General features: G+C 51.0%; 2 protein-coding genes across 3 annotated transcripts in view; both read left to right on the top strand.

Moving 5' to 3' along the window:
* The first annotated feature begins 13,825 nt into the window (after nt 1–13,825).
* LOC124513928 (centrosomal protein 43-like) lies at nt 13,826–15,108 on the top strand. Of its 2 annotated transcripts, XM_047081977.1 has the most exons (2): nt 13,826–14,344; nt 14,405–15,108. In XM_047081977.1, the coding sequence occupies exons 1-2, from the start codon at nt 13,826–13,828 to the stop codon at nt 15,038–15,040; spliced, it is 1,155 nt and encodes a 384-aa protein (XP_046937933.1). In that variant the 3' UTR covers nt 15,041–15,108. The 2 variants fall into 2 exon arrangements, with proteins under 2 accessions (XP_046937933.1, XP_046937932.1); XM_047081976.1 differs by having other exon boundaries at nt 13,826–15,108.
* Nucleotides 15,109–21,852: 6,744 nt separating this feature from the next.
* The window catches only part of GPC4 (glypican 4), a 107,307-nt gene continuing 104,963 nt past the window's right edge, over nt 21,853–24,196 (top strand). Inside the window, exon 1 of the mRNA XM_047082136.1 lies at nt 21,853–22,012. Coding sequence (XP_046938092.1) covers nt 21,853–22,012 — 160 coding nt within the window. The remainder of the gene's footprint in view (nt 22,013–24,196) is intronic.

Raw genomic sequence — 24,196 nt, 5'->3', positions numbered from 1 at the left:
TTTGTTTCATTTTCTAGAAACATTAGGATAATAGTTAAAGGCCACTGTTACCTGGGCTTCTCCCCATATCCCACCCCTCCACTCTACCTCCCCTCTGCCCTCCCACTCCCACACCCATGATAAGGCCTAGTTTTCTGTGAGTGAGATATGGGGGCAACAATTAGCTTTGGAATCCTATCAGGCATTACAAGATCTCTCAGGAGATCTCACCCATCCCACAAAATAGCAGCCTCTCAAATGGACTGATTGTCTTCTAGAAGGAGGACCAAAACTGGGATCCAGAAGGATGTGCCAAGGGCAGCTACTACCTTAAAAGCAGTAAGAGCATGCTTTCAGGAATTATAGTTCTATTACTTTTAATCGTGCAATAACAGTAGCAACTAACAAAGTATTGCCCAAAGAGGTTGAGTTCACCTCTTTGAATAAATACAAGAAAATAAAGTGGAACAATCCATTACCATAAGCAAAAGGTTCCAAGTAGGTGCTTTATTTTTTTTAAGATTTTATTTTTAAGTAATCTCTATACCCAACGTGGGGCTCAGACTCACAATGCTGAGATCAAGTCGCATACTCCACCAACTGAGCCAGCCAGGCGCCCCTTAAGTAGATGCTTTAAAGATGTTTGGTCTCGGGGCACCTCGGTGGCTCAGTCGGTTGAGCATCCGACTTCGGCTCAGTCATGATCTCATGGTCTGTGAGTTGGAGCCCCGCATCGGGCTCTGTGCTGACAGCTCAGAGCCTGGGGCCTGCTTCGGATTCTCTCTCTCTCTCTCTCTCTCTCTCTCTCTGCTTTTTCCCCACTCACACTCTGTCTCTCAGTCTCTTAAAAATAAATAAATTTTTTTTTTAATGTTTGGTCTCTATAGTAAGGCCAGTGCATCATTAGCAGACATTTGATATTACCTTGACTTTCAAACCCATTTCCATGGATGTTCCAAAACAGCACTATGCAGAACTTTCTGAGATGCTGGAAATATTCTATATTTGTGCTGTCCAATATGGTAGCCAGTAACACATATGGCTGCTAAGCACTTGAAATGTGGCTAGTGCAATGAAGGAGCTGAATTTTAAATTGCTCTTAATTTAAATTAATTGACATTTAAATAGCTGAATGTGGCTAGCGGTCAGCCTATTGGACAGTACAATTCCAAAGTAAATGGTCAGCCCAGTCAAGGCTCCAGTCACCTTGCCGCGTAGATCATGGCCTCTGACAAGCTTTCTTTTAGCAAAGCAAGTTTTAGAAAGATTAATACAGCTGCCTTCCTGAAAAGTTGGAAAATAAGGAAAAGGGGAGAGCTTCATTATCCCCAATCTCAAGATTGTCACAACCACTGATGCATTTTGGTGCATTTTTCCCCACTCTGCCCACCTTGCTCGTTAGGATCTGCCCCCGCCCCCACCTTTTTAGTAATCTCTACACTCAACGTGGGGCTTGAACCCACTACCCCAGGCTCAAACCCACGACCTCAAGATCAAGAGTCCAGGGCTCTACCCACTGAGCCAGCCAGGTGCCCTGGGCCCTTTTGCTGGTCAGAAGGTCCTCACCATAGGCTCGTGTTCTTCAGTGGGCCCAGGGGCCGGTTATCTGCGACCTAACATGAGTGCTTCGGTGGGGGTGGGGCTGCTCACCGTGGCGGTTGCAACCACCATGGCATCCCAGGTTTGCCTTACTTAGGGGAAGAGTCCTCTGTGGGTTCTAGTTTCATGTCCTGTCCTGTTTTTTTAACTTCTAAAAACTCTCCTCGGGAGGTAAATTCTGGAATACTGGAGCTGCAGAGTTCCCTAGTAGAGGGCCAGGGAATGAAGGAGATGGGATCCCTGCCTCTTGACTCCCAGTCCAGTGCTCCTTCCCCTCAATCACTGGTTCTTTCGGCAGCTTTCTAGGTCCAGTGACCAGGGCTGCCTCCTCCTCCTCCTCCGGTCCCCAGTGCCAGAGGACAGCAGCTGAGGAGAAGCAGGAGAGGGGCAGAATGCCATACACTTTTCCTCTCCTGAAGACCCTCCTCTGTTTCATCTGTTCGGCAAAGTAGGAGCAAGTGCCCGTAACTATGCCTGCTCTGAAGCCCCAGCCAGATAGTGAGGGAGGTCACCATTGCCTCTCCTCAGTGCCCGCCATCACTAGGAAAGGCCTGGTTGCCTGTTCCCACCATTCCCTTCTTTCTAGGCCTTCTCAGAATGGTCTGGTTGAAACATGAGCCCAGTTCTTTCCCACACAGGAAAGAAAGGTTCCCACAACGGAGGCAACCTTTTTAAAGGCTCCCATGGCACACCAGAGGGAGGACCACATTCCTCCAGGAGGCCAGGCCAGTCCCGGTCCCAGCTAGGGGGTAGGGCAATTTGCCCACACCCTCCTGCCCCTTAAGGGGATCTTTCTGGCTAGGCCACACATGCACTATACTCTTCTGTGTCCTCTTAGTTTCCCTAAGAGCCTTGGCCATCTCGTGGCCTCCAGTAACTTAGCGGTCGGGACCCTATTGCCACCTTCCAAACCCCCTAGCCCTATTGGCTCCCGGTAAATTTAAACAACTGCATGAGTGGGTCTAAACTCCGCTTTGTGCTATAATTAGGCTGGAACAAGCCTCGCCCCGGGACAGAAATACTGTATGGGGCGGGTTATAGACTGCTGCTGGTCCCCACAGTAGGGAAGTAGCGACCTTTTGAATAGGAGGATTAACACATTAGCACATAGATTCCTGCTTCCGGGGAGGGTTGAATTCTAGGATAAGAGCTCCAGCTTGTCCGACGTGGGGGAGGGGAGGGGGAGCCATGCCCACTGCAGACTGTGTGCTCCTGGGGTACCTGGGGGGGCGTCAACACAGGAAGAGGCCGACAGGCACCAGAGGAGCAGAGCAGCTCCAGACCCTCCCTGGCCCAGTGTTGTGTTTGGAAACTGCAGAAACTCAGGGGGGGAGAAGCATCTCCTGTCATCTGCCTCCTCCTTCCTCCCTGTCAGGTAGTGTTGGGGCAGCTGTCGTGCTGCAGCCGAGCCCAGAGAACACGAGCACTCGAGTTAGATGCACTCAAGTTAGATGCACGGGAGTATCCGGAAACCTGCCGTGTGACCTTGGGCAGATGCCTGCACGTCTCAGGCCTGGCCTGTTTCGTCCTTGTCCCATATAATAGGGGAGAGTAACATCAATCTCAGGGAGTTGTTGGGACGATTAAAGATAACAGAAGAAAGCACCTAGAAACAAGTAACACCTAACAGGCCCTCCACAAATGGGAGTGCCTCACGCTCAAACACCCTGTCTGCCACCCACGTTGGCAAGAATTTCCTCATTAGATTCTTCCCGGATTCTCATCTTTGACTCTGTCTCCAGGTATGCTCTGAGACGCTTGTCCCACTTCTTTTTTAAGTTAAATTTTAGTTAGTTAACATCCAGCGCCATATTGGTTTCGGGGGCAGAATTCAGTGATTCATCACTTACATCCAACACCCGGGCCTCATCCCAACAGATGCCCTTGAATATCCGGGGCAGAGTAGGGGCGGTTGCGGCCCCTCCCAGCTCTCTGGCAAAGGGCTCCGTTGCCTTTGGCCCAGGTTGGCCAGCTTCACCCCACTACTCTCAGACGATCTCATGGAGAGGAAGCTCTTGGTGACCTCAAGGGCCAAAGGGGAGGTTGGTGGTGGCTGGGAGGGGACCCACAGGGTCTTTGTACCCATTCATGGGAGTGCTGGTCCCGAGCCAGCAAGAGAGGATGTAAACAATCAAGGGGCCTTGGTGAGTTTTCGGTTGAGATCTTCACTTTCATGGGGCACATATGTTTCAGCGGTGTGCTGGGCCTTTGCTCCTTTAATCTGGTAAGTCCAGGTTCTTGAAAATTCTCTGTAAATTGCAGATGGATACCCACCCCCCTCCCAAGAGTGAAGTATCATTACTGAAAGCACCACTCAAAAGTCTCTAACGCTCTCTTTAAAACGAGTATTCATTTAAGGGCTGAATACACTTAAAACTGAGACGTGACTTAAGATGTAGCCCCAAATCTGCCTCACGAAACACACGTCTCCAGGTTGAGTCTGTCTGGCCCGAGTGACCGAATTCTGCTGTGTGAATAGCCACCCTTTCAGGGAATGATGATTTGTGTAGGGTCAAAGGTCAAGAATGCTAATTTCATGTCCTTTTCTCTCAGAGTACCTTTAGGGGACTGGCAAGCTAGTGAAAAATGGTTTGGAGTTTGTAAATGTCTTGTATTTACTTGCCAAGCTTGCTTGGTGGCAGCTCTTCCTGGGGACAGAAGAATGGACTTGCCTCCGAGAGGGGCCAAACAGGTGGGATGCTAGGGCTGTGCCTGGCCCAGCTGGCCCAGCCCCGGAGGGCCTGCCTGGTACCCGGAAAGTCCAACAGCGGAAGGAAGGCCCAACACCTGGAGTGCCCACCTCCCCCAGGGTCAAAGCAGGAACATCCTAACTCACCCCAGGAAGTGCTGGGGCTGAGCCACGCCTCCTCCCAGAGAGAGACCCAACTTCAGTTTCCAGGGGAAGGAACCCCCATCTCATCGGCCAGGGCTGTTGGCAGTGGACCCAACAGCCACTGAGGTTAGGATGCCAGGGTCTCATATTTAGTCACTTTGAATCATGGGTGGTTAGGGCTTCGGTTTTGCAAATTTGAGCAAAGAAGCAGGATATGTGGTCAGGAAGACGAAATCAGAAACTTCAACACTCACCCACATGAAGAACTCATTACCTTCGCAGGCAACCCATTTAGATTTTAACAGTTCCAGCGGGTTAGAAAGCTCTTCCTTATATAGAGTGGAAATCTGCTTCCTTGTAACATCTACCCTTGGTTCCTGTCCCTCCTTCAGGAACCACAGGGATTAAATCTGTTGTCTTCCTCCAACAGGCCTCCAGAACATTGTCCTCCGGCTCCGAAGAGAAGACAGGACAGTCCCTAAGTCACTAAGTGATAGCTCAGTGCTTCCACTAGGAATCCTTCCTGACTCCTGGTGGGCTTTCCTGTACCCCAAGACAAAAAAGGCTGCCCTGAATTTCCGTTATCAACCAGAATGTTGCGCTTTGGCTAATATGGTCAGTGAAGCAAATGTCACACAAAGCCCCGTAGAGCCAGTGCCTTTGCTGTGGTGGTGATAGTGGCACTCCAGAGACCTCAGATGTTTACAGTATTAAACATATCTGAAAAGGTCAGGCTTTTAAAGTATCCACACACATATCCCGCCCTCTCCTGCTTCCTGCTCCCTGTGGCTTCTGAGACTTTCAACAGGCAGTCTGCTGTCAAAGACTCAATTCCACAGAAGGTGATCTGGGCACACGTTGTAGAGGTAATTATATCCAATCTACTGCGGGAGATGACGGAGCCACCCCCTTTGCCACCTCCCCCACCCCCATCTGCTCACAGCCTGGCTTTCTCGACCGAACTGCCCTTGGCATGTTTGCACTTTGTGGCGCCTTTTCCTCCGTCTGAGCCAGCCAGCCAACCAGCCAGCCAGTCACAGTCACCGGTGAATGCCACTTGACACAACTTAAGCTGAGGCTTCTAACTGGCCTGTTGACCAAGTCCCCAAGGTCAGACAGTCAGCAACTTCTATTGAGGCTATGCCCCGTGTGGAGTACCGTTCTAGTCTCTGTGAGAGGGACAGGAAACAAAAGAAATAAAAGCCAGGGGCCCTTGTCCCCGATGGGTTTACAGGCCTAATTAGTGATCTCCCAGTGACTCTCTTGAGAAAAGATTTAAGGACACTTACAAAACAACATACAAGTGGGTATAATAGGGAGAGAAGTGAGCCAAGGGGAGAGTCTAAGCTCCTTGAGGGGAGGGCCCTGCCTTTGTGTCCCTCCAGGAAGGGCCTGTCCACTTCCTTATTAACCTTTTGTTTGGAGCATTTAAAAAGACCTTTAGGCTGGCCAGCCTCTTCTTTCTCTCTGGTCTCAGGCTCAAGGATCAAGTTGACAACTATGGGGACTTCATTGACTTCAATATCTTGCTGAGATGCCTGAATGGGCCTTTGATGTAATGTATATCCATTGGGAGCTCAGCATTCCGGGCCAGGATACGAATGATAAAGCTTTCCTCTTGAGTGTCTTCCCCTATCACTTCCTGCTTTATAATAATAATAGTAATAAGTAATAATAATAATAGCAGCTGCTAATTACTGAATACCTAGTCTATGCTGGACACTTTACATAGGTTATTTCATTTAATACAATGGAAAGGATTATTTAGAAAATTTTTTTTAATGTTTATTTATTTTTGAGAGAGAAAGAGACAGTGTGAGCCAGGGAGGGTCACAGAGAGAGGGAGACCAGAATCTGAAGCAGGCTCCAGGCTCTGAGCGGTCAGCACAGAGCCCAATGCAGGACTCAAACCACAAACTGGGAGATCATGACCTGAGCTGAAGTCAGCCGCCCAACCGACTGAGCCACCCAGGCTACCCTGGAAAGGATTATTATTAAGTTAAATGAAGACAGTACTATCGGTCTTTCATTTGTTCAGAAACCTCAATCTGCGAAAACAAGAAGGCATTCTTCCACTCCACTTGGCAGTGATGAAAATTTACCCAGAGGCCTGGATCCAGCTTGGAGTTCTGCAGGAATAGTGAAAAACAAATCTGAAGAAAAAACAAAACAAACAAACAAAAAAAAAACCCACAGGAACAAGAAGTTCTGAATATACAGATGAGACCCTAATATAAATCATGGCTTCTCAGGCACATCTCCCTATAGCAAAATACTGGCTAAAATTCTAGGCAGTGGTACATTTATTGAAAGCAGTATTTAGATCAACAGAAATTGAGATCAATCCTTCATATTTTTTGAAATGCATTTTTTCAAGTCAGTATAGCACATCAAGGTAAAGAAGGAAGGGAGCTGGGGGCACCTGGCTGTCTCAGTCGGTAGAATATGCGACTCTTGATCACCCTGGGGTTGTGAGTTCGAGCTCCACATTGAGGGTAGAGTTTACTTTAAAAAAGTAAATAAATCCCCCCCAAAATTGAAGGGAGCTAATATCTGTCATCTGTATTTTGTGTTCCAGATACTTTGAATCTGCAAAACCACCCCCTGAGGAAGACGCTATTTTTATTCCCATTTTCCAGATGAGGAAACTGAAGATCACATAGGAGCCAAGGGGCAGAGAAAAGATTCAAAAACAAGTTTACCCAATTCCAAAATCTAGGATTCTTGCCGCTTCATCGTATTGCCCTCTAGCAATGAATGAGTTAAGCCACACCTTGGGCCAATAGAAGATAAAGGCCGGTTGTGTCCATCTAACTTTGGGCAGAGTGCTGAGCTGGTCTTTATCTCCCCGGGGGCCAGAGGAAGAGTTCCCCCCCCCCCCCGGGCCCCGGACTGCAGAGGGACGATTTCCCTTGTCCGAGCCCCTTCCCAGTAAAAGGGCAAGTGGCTGTCCAGCTTCAGGCTGGGGCTGACAAGGCCGCCCTGGGCCAGGAAAGATGCCCGGGCTCGCGTGGGCCTTCGCGTGGGCCGGGCCTGCTCTCTCCGGTCCCTCCGCAGCCTGCTGCCGCCACCGCCGGGCCACCAACCAGGGCAAGGAGGCCCACTCCTCCCCGTCAGACCCGGGGAAGCCCTTCCTGCCTGCCAGGCGGGCTCAGCTGTGTGCCAGGTGCCCAGCTGGGCTGGCGGCCTTTCTCTTGACATCTTCAGCCACCTGTCTGGGTGGTCTGGTCCCGGACCTGCCTGACGGCGGGGGACTGGCCCCGGTGACTCTCTGAAGGCCCTGCTAGCACAGTGAGTCAGACTGCCAGAGGCCCCGTGGCCCAGGGCCACAGGCAGGCCGCCTTGCTGGGACCAAATGGGAAGCCGAGGCTGGATGGCTACTAGCCCGGGAGGCAGCTACACAAGATGATGCGGCCAGAACAGAGGGACACCGTCTATACTGCTTCTCCTTATGCATAATAGATCATAATTATAATACTTGGAATGTACGTGAGGCCTGCTTTCCAGAAGCTCAAAGCCCAATAAGAGTACTTTAGCTTCTCAGTCAGTCTCTCACACACAGAGGCACGCACACACACTTTAAAGAGCAGGCCAAAAAGTGTTATAAATAAAATTCTAGAACATGAGTGGGAGGAATAAACAGGAAAATTTCACTGTAAAAGATGAAAATGCACTAACTTCTTGCAGGATGGCTTCACTCAGACAACCCACAATTGTGCTATTAGGCAGAACCCAGGCCAGATATATTGTTGCTTTGCTCAGGCTTTCTCCATTCCCTGTCAATACATGACCCGCCCCCTAGGCTTGGCTCACTTGCCCTTCCCCCCTCTGCTTCCACTCTTCCCCAAGCTGACTGTCCCCCACTCTCCTCCTCCCTCTGCCCATCTCCAAACGCTCCTCATCCCCTTGACCTCTGTTCAAGGCATCCTGTTTATCTCACATGCCCTCCTAGCCCTTGGAGGTCTTTGGTGTGGATATCTCCCCTTGCCTGGACCCAACCCCAGAAGGCCCAGGGACCTCACCCCTCCTCTGATGGTGAGGACCGCTGGCTATCTGCCGCTAACACGCGCTGCCTGCCTTGTGAGTTAATGTCTGTCTCGGTGCCTGCTGACCGTGGATGCTTCTGCATTACAGGAGCAGGTCTGTGGCTCGTCCCCTGGTGTGCTTGACGCGTGACCTCTTCCAAAACTTTACAAGCCGGGGCGCCCGGGTGGCTCTGTCGGTTGAGCGTCCGACTCTTGATTTCCGCTGGGGTCACGATCTCATGGTTCATGAGTTCGAGCCATGCTTCGGGGTCTGTGCTGACAGTGTGGAGCCTGCTTGAGATTCTCCGTCTCTGTCTCTGTCTCTCTCTCTCAAAAATAAATAAATAAACCTTAAAAAAAAGAATCGATTCCTTTTTTGAAAAAAGAAATGCACAGACAGAGGTTGCTAGGAAGTAGACTTTTCTTTTGGCCTCCACAAATTAGAAATAAAAGAGCCCATGGGAAAAGATTGGTTCTGGAAAGCTCAGAAGAACTCTTAGAGAATCTGCTAAATAATATTTTTGTCTGCTGTTTGTAAATGTGACTCGCTTTGAAACCATCTGTCATGCAGTCCTTTGGAGAGAGCTGAGAAGTATTTAAATCTGTGAAAATGAGTATATTTTTGTATATACCAAAGCAGTATTTTAATGGGTCCCTGCTGCACGCTGTCCAGTGCATTCTTTGAAACATGATTTTGTCCAATTGTCAAGTCACATTTTAAATGGAATTCAACAAAGCGATGTGGCAATGAATGGAGAGGCCGTGGGGCTCTTTGTAGCTGTGTTTCTTCCCAGAAGGCGTGGCGGGGGCTTCAATGCAGGTGGGAGAGCTGGGGTCCTTCCTGGATCCGGGGTGGGTTGGAGTTCTGGCCGCCTTTTCTTCCGCTTAGGGAAGCAGCCCCTCCCCGGGTTGGGGGGCCCGCGGCCAGCTGCTCCTCATTTCCTAGTGAAGGACTAGCTCTGTGCAGCGAGAATCGGTTCAGCGCTTCCCCCTTTATAATATCGCTGTTTTCACTGCCACCCTCGGTCCCTATGGCTAGTAGCCCAGCCTCGCAGAACCCAAGACTTAGAAATTACTGGCGGCGGCAGCAGCTGTTGCAGCAAGAAATTGGAACGTCGTCGTTGAAAAGGCTTCCTCGTGTTGAACAGAGAAAATAGACTCAAAGAAAAACTTTCTCCAAACACCTGTGAGACTAATTATTGGTATTTCACACCTGCCGTTGTGGGTCATCGGTTGTCTCTTGGGGGACATGTCTCGTCTGCCCACCAAAATTGTAAGTTTCAGGGCACCTGGCTGGCTCAGGCAGTAGAGCATGTGACTCTTGATCTCGGGGTCGTGAGTTCAAACCCCGCATTGGCAGGTAGAGTTTACTTAATAAAAAAAAAAAAATTTTTTTTTTAAATCGTAAGTTTCCTGAGGACCAGGATCTTGTCTAGGGCAGAGATGAGAAAATTGGAGTCGAGAATAGTGGCAAAGTTAGGACTCAGTTGGAGGCCTCTGATTCACAACCCAATGACTTCTCACCATGTCATTCTCCAAGCTCTGCCAAAGACCGACTACTCAACCACTGCCCCACGGAGGGCAACAGGAAAGAACCTTCTCTTACAACACCCAGCCACAATCCGTGATGAAAATTAATATGCTGGGGCACCTGGGTGGCTCAGTCTGTTAAGCGTCTGACTTTGGCTCAGGTCATGATCTCACGGTTCGTGAGTTCAAAGCCCCTCATTGGGCTCTCTGCTGTCAGCACAGAGCCAGCTTCGGATCTTCTGTCCCTGCACTGGGCTCTTTGCTGATGGTGTGGTGCAGAGTTTGCTTGGGATCCTCTCTCCCTCTCTCCCTCTCTCTCTCTCAAAAATAAACTTAAAAAAAATCACATTCAATTATTTAAAATCAGAAAATTGACTTAGGAAAACAAGTTTTTCTTTCTTTCTTTCTTTCTTTCTTTCTTTCTTTCTTTCTTTTCTTTTCTTTTTTTTTACTTTTCTAAAATGTAAGCTCTGTGCCCAACATGGGGCTTGAACTCAAAACGACCCCAAGATCGAGAGTCTCATGCTCTACCAACTGATCCAGCCAGGCACCCCTACAAGTTTTTCTTGATACATCTTTTTTTGTTAGCCACCTCCTTCTCTTGACCCTGAGAAGTCAAGGGAAGAAAGGCAGGGTTCTCTTGGAGGTGGTGGCAAGTGAGAAGGCATAAGCCCCTTCCTGGGTTCTGCCCAATTTTATGCATCCTCTCTCTTCCCCCCAAGCCTCCTGCATGCTGGAATAGGGCACTGGGTACTCTGAGAATGAAGAAAACGTCGGTTAGAATTATCCACAGTCAGTCTGGGTAAGAGAAGCTTGTCTACATGAGCAGGGAGGGACATGGGAAAGGCCATCCCCCTGTGCTGTGTGCGCAGCCTGGATTCAGCTAGATGCTCGGAATGTCTGCAGGTTTATAGTTTCCTTGCTCATTTGAATTCGTTGTTGTTACAGCAACAGCTCTGTAGACATCACCCATCAGTGGTTAGAAAATGACAAATGTCAAACGATGTCTGACCCTGACTCTCTTCAACTCTTTTTATCTGTGGTATCTCTTTGGAATAAAAATGCCTACTCCCCGCTGGGTCTTCTTAAAAATGCACATTGTCTCCTCACATAAAGGCAGGGATGATGGTGCTATGGAAAAAGAAGAAGAAAAAGAAGAGAAGAGGAGGAGGAGGAGGGGAAAACAGAAAAGGAATTCAATCTGGCTTTTCAGGTTTAAAGTGCAAGTCTCACCACCTGTAGGGCTAAATTGGCACCTTACGAAGGACTTTCTTTCTTTCTGTTTTTAATTTTTTTAAATGTTTGTTTATTTTTTTAGAGAGAGAGAGAGAGAGAGAGAGAGTGTGAGCGGGGGAGGGGTGCAGAGAGAGGGAGACCCAAATCCGAAGCAGGCTCCAGGCTCTGAGCTGTCAGCACAGAGCCCGATGCGGGGCTTGAACTCACGAACTACGAGATAGATCATGACCTGAGCCGAAGTCGGACGCTTAACCGACTAAACCACCGAGGCGCCCCCCCGAAGGACTTTCTTATGTCGTTTAAGACATTATGTGGCTTTCTCACTGGGCCTTGGCTTTGTAGCTCGGTTTCCTGATCCTCACAGTGCGGGGAGTCCAAGGTTTCATGATGTTCAGGGCCGGAGTTGGGGAGGGCTCCCTTCAGATCCTCGGAGCCCTGGGAGAGAGGCGGAGGCTGCCACCAGAGAGCTTATCTATTTTTCCAAACATGTCACTAGGTGTCCTTTGCAATCTTGAGCCACGGTGTGCCTGAAACCCAGGAACCGTTGTTCCCTCTGAAATCCTGAATAGAAGCTGCGAGGTGGGAAAACACCATTACCACTGCCACCGTCCTAGTCAGAACCTATGCGTTGCCTCTGACAGTCTTTCACAGGCTTGAAATTTCAAACGCAAAAGGAAAGGTCAAGTTTGAGGTGGATCGACTAGACAAATGCCAAGGTCCCTTCCAGATCTCACAGTCTAGTAGCCTCTGCTTAGACAATGCTGGGCTGCCTGCCTCCGCCCGGTCTTTTTGCCTGGGCAGCGTTCTCAGAGGCTGGGCGAGTGGTGGAAGAGACAGACAACTTTGGAAAATGATCGTTTCAGAAGTACCCTCGCAATCTAATTGCCAAACACAGAGTATCAGTGTTTTTATTGAATCAAAAGGATATGAAGAGGGGCGCCTGGGTGGCTCAGTTGGTTGAGCGTCTGACTTCGGCTCAGGTCACGATCTCCCCACCTGTGGGTTCGAGCCCCGCGTCGGGCTCTGTGCTGACAGCTCAGAGCCTGGAGCCTGCTTCGGATCCTGTGTCTCCCTCTCTCCCTGCCCCTCCCCCACTCTCACTTTGTCTCACTCTGTCTCTCAAAAATAAATGAATATAAACAAAAATTTTAAAAAAAGGATGTGAAGAAATAATTTTCTTTCCATGAATGTGCCATTTATGTCCAGTGGGCAAATTAGAGAAGGAACTCTCTCCCGATTATCTTGAAATGCGTGTTTTACATCTAAAGCTGTAGGTCAAATCATAGGCCACAAGCTGGGGGAATGAATTTCTAGGGCAACTGTTTTGCCATCACACGAAAATGCATCCACTGAAAAGTGGGTTCTTTTTTTTCCAGTAATTACAAATGCTTGAAAAAAAAAAAGAAATGCCCTTATTTTATCATATTATAAATGAAAGCTTAGGTATAGAGAAGACTAACCAGCTTTCCATATAGATATTGGTCTTTGTTCTCTGATGAGCATGAGATGTGGGATACATCTTCATACATCGTGAAACCTTTACCCCAGTAGTAAAGTACGAGAAAACACCAAAACCAGTGACATGTGATTATTATGTAAGAATGTCTGTTGTTACTCTTTGAGCCTCAGTTATCTTATTGGGAAAATGGGCATATGAAACACCTTTCCTATAGTGAGAGAACCATATTGGATAAAAATAACTCCGATGCCTCTGTGTTCTACAACTTGCATAATTCAGTGCTAATTAGAGACCAATACAGATATAATTCATGTGTTTCAATACAAAATTATTAGACCAGGGGCACCTGAGTGGCTCAGTCGGTTGGGCATTGGACTCTTGGTTTTGGCTCAGGTCATGATCTCCCAGTTCATGGGTTTGAGCCCTGCATCGGGCTCTGTGCTGACAGCATGGAGCCTGCTTGAGATTCTCTCTCTCCCTCCCTCTCTCTCTGCACTGCTCTCCCCAACCCTCTCCTTAAATAAATAAATGAATGAACATAAAAAAACAAAATTACTAGACCAATATTCTATCATATTAAATAGCATTTCAATGCTGGCAGAGTTTGAGCAAATTATGAAGTACATGGAATGTATAATAACCATAACAAGAGTCTTAGCTAATATTTACTATATCGAGTCCCAACTTTTAGTCCCATGAGAGAAGGGATATTGTTTTATTCATAACTATGTTCCCAAAGCCTTACAAAGTGTTGATCCCAATAAATGCTCGTTGAATGAAGGAATGAGTGAATGGATAGCAAATGAGCCCTTTGTACCAGGCAGTGTGCTGAGTGCTTTCTGATTACTTCCACGTATATGTATTTTCTACTCTATGAGTTGGGCTGAGGGTACAAAAAGGAATTCTATGTGCTCTGGGCCAAGAGGACTGCTTTTCGTAGGTTTTCTCTTGTAAACCTCTAGGGGCAGGTGTGACACCTGAAAAAAACCAAAACCAAAACAAACAAAAAAACCAACCAAACAAAAAGAAATGCAGCTCTGGGAGGGTAAGTTACTTATCTAAGGACACACAGTTAGTGGGAGAGCCAGGACTCAACTCTCAGTCTGCCTGGCCCCACAGCTTAGCCTTTCCCTTTCTTTTTTAAAATCATTAAGGAGAAGCAAGATGGCGGCGGCGGCGGCCGCGGTGGTGCCGGAGGAGGACACGGAGCTGCGAGACCTGCTGGTGCAGACGCTGGAGAACAGCGGGGTCCTGAACCGCATCAAGGCTGAACTCCGAGCAGCTGTGTTTTTAGCCCTAGAAGAGCAAGAAAAAGTAGAGAACAAAACTCCTCTAGTCAATGAGAGCCTGAGAAAGTTCTTGAACACAAGAGATGGCCGGCTGGTGGCTGGTCTTGTTGCAGAATTTCTTCAGTTTTTCAATCTTGACTTCACCTTGGCCGTTTTTCAGCCTGAAACTAGCACATTTCAAGGTCTTGAAGGTCGAGAGAATTTAGCCCGAGACCTAGGTATTATTGAAGCAGAAGGTACTGTGGGTGGACCTTTATTATTAGAAGCGATCAGACGTTGTCAACAGAAAGAAAAAGGATCAACCAATGGGGAGGGTGCGCTAGATCTCTCTGATGTGCATTCTCCACCGAAGTCACCGGACGGCAAGACGAGTGCACACAGCGGTCCCAGCAAGATACCAAGGTACACAGGACAAGGTAAGAAGAAGACAAGCAGGCGGAAGTCTGGTGCCAAGGCCAACAGTGAGGCCAGTCAGAGTGACACGAGTCTCTCCTCATCAGAACCAAAGAGCAGAAGCAGTCTCCACTTGTTGACTCATGAAACGAAAATTGGATCTTTCCTAAGTAACAAAAGTCTAGATGTCAAAGACAAAGCTGGTCTTTGTCCAGATGGAGATGATATGGAAGGGGATTCTTTCTTTGATGATCCCATTCCTAAACCAGAAAAAACTTACGGTTGGAGGAGCGAGCCCGGGCCGCCCGCCGGAAGCCTCGCCTCGCTCTCGGACGCGCCCCCCTTGAAGAGCGGCCGCAGCTCCCTGACCGGAGCCCCCGGAGCCCCCGGAGCCCCCTCGTCCGCAGAGGCCGGAAGTAAAAGAGGAAACACGGTTTTGAAAGATCTGAAGTTGGTCAACGATAAAGTTGGATCGCTTGGGTTAGGGACTGGAGAAGACGACGACTATGTTGATGACTTTAACAGTACCAGCCATCGCTCAGAAAAAAGTGAGCTGAGTATTGGTGAAGAGATCGAGGAAGATCTTTCTGTGGAAATGGACGACATCAATACCAGTGACAAACTTGATGACCTGACGCAGGACCTGACTGTGTCCCAGCTCAGTGATGTCGCGGATTATCTGGAAGACGTTGCGTAGACACGAAAGGAGGAGGTGTTCTCATCAACAAAGGACAGAGGACTGTGATCAGTTGCATCCCCCCCCCCCCCCCCGCCCAGACAATCACTCTTTGCTGGAATGTCTGTTGGTGCCTTGTGTTTCAAAAAGACTGCAGATATTTTTAAAAATTAACTTTTCGTTATACTAAACAAAACGTTTCCGACTTGAGCCCGTGTGTGGAAGATACAAGTTCTTAATTTGGTTTGGCTGCACATTTCTCTGTGGAAATTGATTATCTACAACTCAGACTCCTCACAGGGAGTGAACCCATGAAAATACGAGTATTAAGAGCATCCTGAAAGGTGTCAATAAAGCTGTAGGTTCACACACACACACAAAAAAAAAATCATTAAAAAAAAAATGTTCATTTATTTATTTTGAGAGAGAGACAGCGTAAGCGTGTGAGCAGGGGAGGGGCAGAGAGAGAGGGAGAGAGAGATTCCCAAGCAGGTCCGGGTGCTGTCTGCACAGAGCCCAAAGAGGGGCTGGATCATGAGATCATGACCTGAGCCGAAATCCAGAGCCGGACCCTTACCCGACTGAGCCACCCAGGTGTCCCTCCCTTTCTGTCATTTATGTATTTGTTTTCTACTCTTCATACAGAATCCCTGGATGAAGAAATGCTGGGTCCTCACTACTTTGTTGAGGAGACGGCCATGGCCTCACTTGCCTCTTTCAGTCCATCCCATGCCTCCTGGTCCCTCTCCCCACCAGATCATTCTAAGGCACCACTTGTCTTTTCACTCTCTGCTTGTACGTTGTCCCCATTATCCGGTACCTGATTTCATGACAGTCCCCCAGATGAGCCTGGACTCAGTCAAAATAGTGTCTTCACTGGCCTCCACTGGTCTCACACACCCCCAGCCCTCTGTGCCTGGCAATTCCTCCCTGTCCTTCACGGTCCAAAGGAAGTCCTACCTTCTCCAGTCTCTTCCCTATTAGCCTTGCACGGTGTTCGAAGTTTTCCCGGGGATGTTTTGGGCTTGGAGCATAGTGAGAAGTGACTGTAATTGAACTTGGACTCAGAGGGCCTCAATTTAAGACTCTGAACCAGCTTCCTCACCCATAAATTATGGAAAATAATACATACTTCACAGATAGTACATGTGGAAGCAATTCCTAAACTCTGCAGTACTGAACAAATATCAGTTATTATTGTAAGATTGCCTTCCCACGGAAGAATTTTCAAGCAAGGAGTGGGAAGCTTGTAAATGATGCTACCCGAAGACTGACTCCGTGACAGTCCCGGGTGGCTGGATGGAGAGGAAGAGTTTGGAGGCCGGAAGGCCTGTTAGGAGGCTGGCTCTGCGGTTTAGACAAGAGGAAATGGAACGTGGACAAGGAACAGTTGATGGCCACAGCGTCGAAAGCAAGACCCAACCAGCCCAGGTGATTACGGAAGGGAAAGGGGGGCCAGTGGGGCAACACCGGTGCAAACAGGAAAGTACGGCGGCCAGGCATCTGCTGCTGGTGGTTAAGGTTGGAAACACAGATGAGCTCGCCGAGGGACAAGGAAAAGTGAGGCGAACTTCAGGCGTTACAGGAAGAGTACTGAAAGGGAGTAGGAAATTGGGAGACAGGAGCAGACTACACACGCCGGCTCCTGCCGGCCGACTGACCCTTCGGTTACTGGCACTTCTGTAAATCTCCAAAGGGACCAAGAGGAGACCGGCGGCCATGAAACAAAGAGCAAATTGGGACGACTGTCCCAGGGGACAGGTGTTGCCTTATGGCATCCTCACCGGTGTCTTTCTCCATGCAGATATGGACCCCACCTCCCCCGAGCAGATCGTCAGCTCTCCAGATGCCTCTGGTCTTCCAAGTTTCTAGAGCCCCCCACAGAGCCAACCGTTGGTCAGAAGATGTTACTTGGTTGGGTGCTTGAACAGGAGAGGCACGGGGTGAGAGAGAACCGTCACTTGGTGAAAATGTCTGCTGAAGGCCGGGCCGAGTTTGGCTGGTAAGCTCTTAGGAGTTCTTAAGTAGTCACAAACGTTTACAAATCAGGAGATTTCAGATATAATTCTAGGTCTTTTATTCCAGTGGGAAACTGCCCCAGCAGGTGAACCTGTACTCTGGCAGGCAACAGGCATTCAAATAAAAATAAAGCCTGAAAGAGCTCTCGGAGGCTGGGGGTGGAGGACCCCTCAGAGAAAACACGACTAGTGCGTGGTCATGCCAACGCAGGGGCAGGCGGAGTAGTTATTTTGTGCAGACGGTGCTTTGGAGGTCCCAGAGTGGGAGCCGTCAGTTCTGCTTGGGGAAATCCAGAAAGGTTTTCCAGACCAAGTGATATCTCAGCTGAGTCTCAATGGATGAGTGTGAAGGAGTTGTCCAAGGAGTGGAGGGGAATGAAAAGGTATTCCCAGCAGGGGCGGGGGATGGGTGCAAGAAAGTCCACGGCAGGATGGAGAATGAAGACATGCTCTTGTGGGGCCAAGCCCAGGATACAGGGTGGGAAAGGGCCAGTGAAAAAGCTGGTAATATCGACAGTGGCCCGGTAGCAACGATCCAGATCTGCCGCACTACTTGGGAATTGATCTAGAAAGGGATGGAGTCGCGTAGTGGGGAGGAGCAGGGTTAAGCAGGGGAGGGACAGTGTTCGGGTGGTGTTGTCGGAGGCTCACTCTGGTGGCTGTGGGAAGAATGGGCTGGGCAAGGGGGGAGGCTGGAGGGCTGTAGGACAACACCTACCCCAGGAAGGGAAGTCACATTCTACTCGCCAGCCATCCCCGCCTCTGGCAACCAAGCTAGCTCCCCGGCAGGCCAGGACAAGTGCCCCCCAGGGCTGAGAGAGTGGACGTGACTCAACTAGTTCTTGGCTTGGAGGACAGCAGCAGTGAGCGCATACCTTGTTCTCTCTGCCCACCATCGAAAGCCAGTCCACCGCACATTCAATCTAAGCAAGCCTTTGCATGTGTGTCGTACCCAGCGCATTCAACTCTAAACTCCTTTTGGCTTCTGTCTTCCCTCCCTCTAGGGACGAGCAGCATCTGACGCACAGTAGGTGCTCAGTGAGCATTTAGTGATCTGAATCAGGGATGCTTCTACAGAATCTGGGCAGTGGCACATTCACAGCTGATCCTAAATGAGACCCAGAGTACTGTGTTTCCTTTTTTAAAAAAATTTTTAAAATGTTTACTCTCTTATATTGAGAGATTGAGAGAGACAGGGAGCAGGGGAGGGGCAGAGAGAGAGGGAGACACAAAATCTGAAGCAGGCCCCAGGCTCCGAGCTGTCAGCACAGAGCTCGACACGGGGCTCGAACTCACAAACCACGAGATCATGACCTGAGCCGAAGTCAGATGCTTAACCGACTGAGCCACCCAGGCACCCCAAGTACTGGGTTTTCTAACCAAAAAATCACACGGGATTTGGTCAGAGGCCTTACAATTTTCAGTCTTGGTTCAGCTACTCAGGAGCTCTGTGTCTGGGAACAAGCCACATAACCTCGCTGAGACCCAGTCTGCTCACCTATTTAAAAAAAAAAACAAAAACACTGAAATTTTCCAGGAGTAGAAGAGCGCACCTGGAAGAAATTTGCAAACTGTAAAGTACTATATGACCCAACGTGGCATTTCCATAAAATGAAATAGTATTCAGCCATATTAAGAAGTCCTAATATGTGCTCCCATATGGATGAATCTTGAAGACCTGATGTGAAAGAGGCCAGACACGGGTCACATGTGGCAGGATTCCCTCCATACCAAGAGTCCATAATAGGCAAATCTATAGATACATAGAGCAGATTAGTGGTTTCCAGGGCGCTAGGCGGGGAGAAGGGAATAGACTTTGCTTAATGGGTATGGGGTTTCCTTTTGGGATGATGATAATATTCTGGAACTAGGTGTGTGATGGTTGCACACCTTTGTGGATGTACTGAAATGCCACTGGATCGTATATTTTAACACGGTGAAAACGGTACATTTTATGTTGGTGTATCTTACCACAATAAAAAAAAAAAAGCTCTCCCCCAAAGTGCTACAGGGTTAATCGTCTTGAGAAGCTGTTGATTCTTACGTTCTACATGCAGTACCCAACCCACCTTTTGGCTTTCGGAGAACTTACAGAGTACGTGCATCTCCACTAAGGAGTGTCTTTCTAAGAGAAGAGCTGGAGTGGGGGTAGGGGAGGAAAGGAGGGGCGAAGGGGCATCTGAAAAGGGAAGCTGGATGGTATTTGTTGCGTAGATTGCCAGTTGTTCACCCTGTTTGTATTTAAATGAAAGGAGGCTTTGAAGTGGGAACCGCCTCTGAGCAGGGCTTGGGGTTCCTGTCTTGTGTGGTAAAAGTTCAGACTTGTCCAGATCCGTTTCTAGCCAGAGGTTACTATTTCTGGTGGAAAAGGCTCAAGTTTTGGTTAATAATACATGAAGTGGAAAAGCAGGAGTAAACAGGGGGGCAAGGAATGAGTTCCCCCTGGCTTGTGAAACGAAGCTTTCGGATTTGGGCTCCATGGTTTGGGAGTATCTTCTTTTCACTAACGGTCACTGGATTTTATTTTAGTATTAATATTGGTTGCATCTCACATCGTATTGTCTTTGGTAAAGAACCTCTTTAAGTAAATGCATCGATCAATGAAAGTTACAAGTGCTTGGCTAAGCCCTAGCGATAACTTGAAGACCTGATGGTATCAGTTTGAGAAAAACCTGGACTATTTGACAGGCTGTTGAAAATGGCAGGAAATTCACTTGGAGTAGAGTTTGCGTATTTAGAAAAACTTCTCTGCTAGTTGCAGGGTTAAGTGTTCTGCCAACCCACAGAAATTTTGTTAAGTTCCACCAATACACCGGCCACAATCTGTTTACCTTGATGATCTCCAAGAATAAAATGTCAGCGTCTGCAGTGGGCATTCAAGACAACAGCTAACCTAAGTTTCCACAACTCCACAGAGCCAACATGTCAACGGGGTTTACAAACAGCAGTGGACGGAGTCTCAACAAACCCTATGAGGGTGATAATTGTAATGACGGTTCATATCTTCACCCTATGTAATTTTATGGGAATTGAGAGTCTAGCCAAATAATAAGTTCCAGCCCCTTTTATCTGCCCAGTTCCCAGCACACTCCCGAGGTGTCTGAGGCACTTCTCACCCTAACCTCTTAAAGCAGATTGTAACAATAACAAGGGTAATGACAAGTTCCCAATCTGCACAGTTCCCTTCATTAAAGGAGCCCTGGGAGCTTCAAAAACACTCATTAATGGAATCTGACAAAGCTGGGAAGGTGGGAGACTCACCCATTTCCAGTTTTCTGGTGGCTAAGTGGAGACTGGGTCCCAGAGAGGTGTGAGTCTGTCTCAAGAGGCTTGAGGGCAGAGGGGAATTGGGGGTCTCGGGCTACCTTTATTCCACGTGACCTGGGACCGTAGCCCAGGGTTTTGAACTCACAACCTGGCTGCATGCTATTAGCAAGTCGCTTCCCTTCTCTGGGCCTCAGTTTCCCTACTTGCACAAGGAGGGTTTGGGCCGGGTTTCCAAAGTCTCCGAGGTCATCCCTGACTGTCCCATCGTCTCACGCTGGCGGATTGAGGGGGGGTGGTTTCTCCCACTTCAGGGGGTAGCAGAACCAGGCGCGTCTGGGGGAAGGCGGGGGAGGAGAATGCCTGCTGGGTTCGGCTCCCGGCTCCCGGAGCACCGTTGAATGGGAAGCAGGTCTGAGAGGGCCAGGTGAGGGTCTAGGGCCAGCTCTGAGTCCGAAGTCCCCTGGTGCCTTCAGCGAAACAATTCGAGTGATGCCGGCGCCTTCCCCTCCAGGCCCAGGAGCAGGGCGGTTAGGGGCGTCCTCGGGGCTACGGGGCGGCTGGCGGGGGGCGGGGGCAGGTATCGAGGTGGGAGGGCTCCGCCCGACTTTGGCCCACGGTCAGCGAGTCAGGTGGCCGAGCGCAGAAGGCCTGTGAGTCGGACGGGGGCTTCGTGACGAGTGCCCAGGGGCGCGGTCCCCTAGGACTCGGGTCCTGTACCCCCCAGAAGTTAGCCCTCCCTCTTTGGGTGGGGGGCGGCCGGCATCTCCCCGCCTCCCCGGAGGAGGGGGAGGAGGGGAGGAGGGCAGGAGGGAGGAGCCCCGCGGGGCGTGTCGCGCGAGGGAGCGCCGCACGCCCGGTGCGGCCCCCTAGGAAGTGGATTTGGCCGCTCCGGATCCCAGCCCGCTTCCAGGTTTTCTCCCGTCCCGGCCCTGCGTGCTCCCGCCCGTCTCCGGCCCCCCCCCCCGCCCCGCCGCCCGCCCCCTCCCCCTGAGTGCCGCCCGCTGGGCCAAGTTTGCCGAGCGTCGCCGCGCACGCCGGCCAGTCAATCAGCGGCGGAGCTGAGGAGGGCACAGCCGCGCGGCCGAGGGCAGAGTGAGCCGAGCCGAGCCGAGCCGGGAGAGCGGACCGGCGCCGGGCAGCCCGAGCAGCGCGCAGCGAGCGCCCGCCGCCGCCCACGCCCTCCGCGGCCCCCGCGGCGCCTGCCACCTTCTCCTCCTTCCCCGCGCCCCTGTCCCGCCGCCGGCCAGCGCAACCCCGTCCGCCGCCCCGCGGAGCCCGGAGCCCACCGGCCCGCGCCTCCTCTCCCAAGCGCCGCGCCTCCTCTCCTCCACGCCCTCCGCCTCCTCCTCCTCCCCCGGCCGGGCGCCTGGCACCGGGGACCGTTGCCTGACGCGCGAGGCCCAGCTCCACTTTTCGCCCCGCGTCTCCTCCTCCCGCCGCTCTCCTCCAACTCCCTCGCCCTCTCGCTCCACTCGCGAGCCCCCGGCCCCGCGCCCGCCACTCTCCCCCGGTCCCAGAGGTGGGAGCGCGTCGGCCCCGGCCCGCGCCATGGCCCGGTTCGGCTTGCCCGCGCTTCTCTGCACCCTGGCCGTGCTCTGCGCCGCGCTGCTGGCTGCCGAGCCCAAGCCGAAAAGTTGCTCGGAAGTGCGACGGCTCTACGTGTCCAAAGGCTTCAACAAGAACGATGCCCCCACGCACGAGATCAACGGTAGGTGGGAGCCCCCGGGAGGCGAGCGCGGCGGCAGGCACCCAGGGGAAGGGGCCGCGGAGTGCCCCCCGCCCCCGCGCGGCCGCAGGTAGCCCGGGGCGAGCAACGGGCAGGCGGGAGAGGGCGTGAGAGCGAGTCGCCGCGCAGCGCGGCCCCCCCGGGACTGCGAGTGGAGGGGCGCCGCGGACCGGCCGGTGCCACCCCGCGTCTCTTCCCGCCCCGCCGCGTCTTCCCGGTCCCAGGGAGCCCCGAGGACTCTGGCCCGCAGAGTGCGTGTCACCGGCTCCCTCGCCTTTTCCGGGTTGAACTCCTTGCTGCGCTCCCCGCTTTGTTGTGTGGGTGACGAGAGGCGGGGCGTGGGGTGAGGGTCGCTAGTGGGGTGCGTGGGGGCAACCTAGAGCTTGCCAGATTCCGGGGGACGCCAAACGTGGAACTTGACTGGAGGTTTCATTGATGTTCTTTAAAAACCCTCTCCCCGCCTCTCTTCCACGGCTGACGCGGATTAGGAGTTTTAGTAGGTCCAGCGGCTTTAGAAGTCGCCTTTAAAAAGCAAACGACTTTCCAACCCACCAAACCCTGACTTTTGGAAACTCTCCTGCTTTCCGGAAGGTATTGGACGGGAAGGGTACTTCCCCCACCCCCTTTCTTTTTCTCACCTCATTTTCAGGGTTAATTGCACATTCAATTACAAACCTTTGAAAGGACTGACTACGGGAAACCTGAATCTCAGTTTGGAGATGGTTATGCAAATGGAGAAGCCTTAGCCTGTGAAAGAGTTCACCGGATTTCGGCGCTGGGGGGTGCGTGGGGTGTTGGTGGAAGCCCTTCTCGGGGCGCCGGGGAGGCAGTTTTTCGGCGGGTGCCCTTCGCCCCTCCTCGCGAGGCTGGCGGCGGGCGGCCGGCCGGTGCCCTCCGGGTCGCAGTCTCATTCGCGGAGGGCAACTGTTGCGCGCAGCCCCGCGGGCCGCGCCGGGGCCAGCCGCGGCGCAGGTAGCCGGTTCGCCCTGAGGCTTCAGAAAGAACCACGAATCTAGCTGGCTGCTGGCCAGCGTCACCTAACGGGGAAGGGAGCGATTCGAGCCCCCCGGGGGCCAAGCCTCCATTCCGAACCTTTCATGGAAGTGAGCGGAGCGCGCCTTTGCCTCGCGGTGCTGGTCACCCGGGTGGGGCGGGCAGGGGGCCGGCAGCCAGCAAAGGAAATACTGTAATTTCAACCAGGCGCTTCTAGAGGCTTAGGAAGACGTGGGGGTCATTTTTTGGAAGGGCTATTAATAACCTTGGAGATTAAGTGCAGTCATCAATTACATATAAATTACAAAGGTAATTGAGGGAAGTCGCCGGGCACTTTCCGAGTGTATTCGGCATCTGTCTAGAAATAGAACTCAAGAAATTGTTGGAGCAGCCTAGGAGCTCACTGCACCTTGGCAGTTACCAAATAATTCGCACGCCACTGATTAGAGACTGTTTGCCCTTGAGCTGCCTGTCTTTTTGGGAACTCAAGTATGTCCTCAGAGCGGCACGATTTTATTGGTTGTAGAGCCCTGAAAAGCCCTCTTTCTTTCCCCTCTCCCTCCCGCGCCGCCAGAAAAAGTGAAGTGAACCAGCAGCCACTGAAGCTTGGGGGCTCCACAGGTCAGACCTGGGGTCTTTGTGCCCTGCTCGGTTTGGGCCTGGGCCCAGCAGAGATGATTGGCGTGAAGGTTACAGTTGTCATTCCCACATTTTGAAGGGATAGATGTGGCGATGCACTTAATGGGAATGTGACAAGTTTTCATCTTCTGCTCCTGCAAACAATATGTGCCTTTGAGACGGACCGGAGGCATTCAGGGAGTGGGTTGTGAAATGGCCCTCCCCACTTTCTCCCACTTGGCTCGGTGTAGGCGCCTAATGGCAGGACATCTTCCCCAGCCAGCATCTCAGGAAGACGGAAGTTTGAAGGGTCCTCAAGGACTGTGCTAGGTGTTCCCTTTGATTGTCCTGGTCCCGGGCAAACACCTGAGCGATATTTTTGCATAAATGTCTATCTGGACACCCCCCCCCAAACATAGGAGAGTTATTAGCGACCAGCAGCAGGAAATGGAAGCTAATGTGCTCACACCCAAAACATTTTATTCTTTTTGTCTTGTCCTTCATCTCCCTCCCAGGGCTGCTGCTTTTATTTCCCCTTTTGAATGACCTACTGGA

Source organism: Lynx rufus, unplaced genomic scaffold, assembly GCF_022079265.1.
Source record: "Lynx rufus isolate CCGP_SWC_20201006 ecotype Redwood Valley unplaced genomic scaffold, mLynRuf1.p SCAF_19, whole genome shotgun sequence".
NCBI classification, from domain to species: Eukaryota; Metazoa; Chordata; class Mammalia; order Carnivora; family Felidae; genus Lynx; species Lynx rufus.
The sequence above is the reverse complement of the archived record's forward strand: the minus strand, read 5'-3'. Positions and strand labels throughout refer to the sequence as shown.

Bases quoted from the DNA above. Each gene is read 5' to 3' on its own strand.
- LOC124513928 (XM_047081976.1), top strand. From the start codon at position 13,826: ATGGCGGCGGCGGCGGCCGCGGTGGTGCCGGAGGAGGACACGGAGCTG.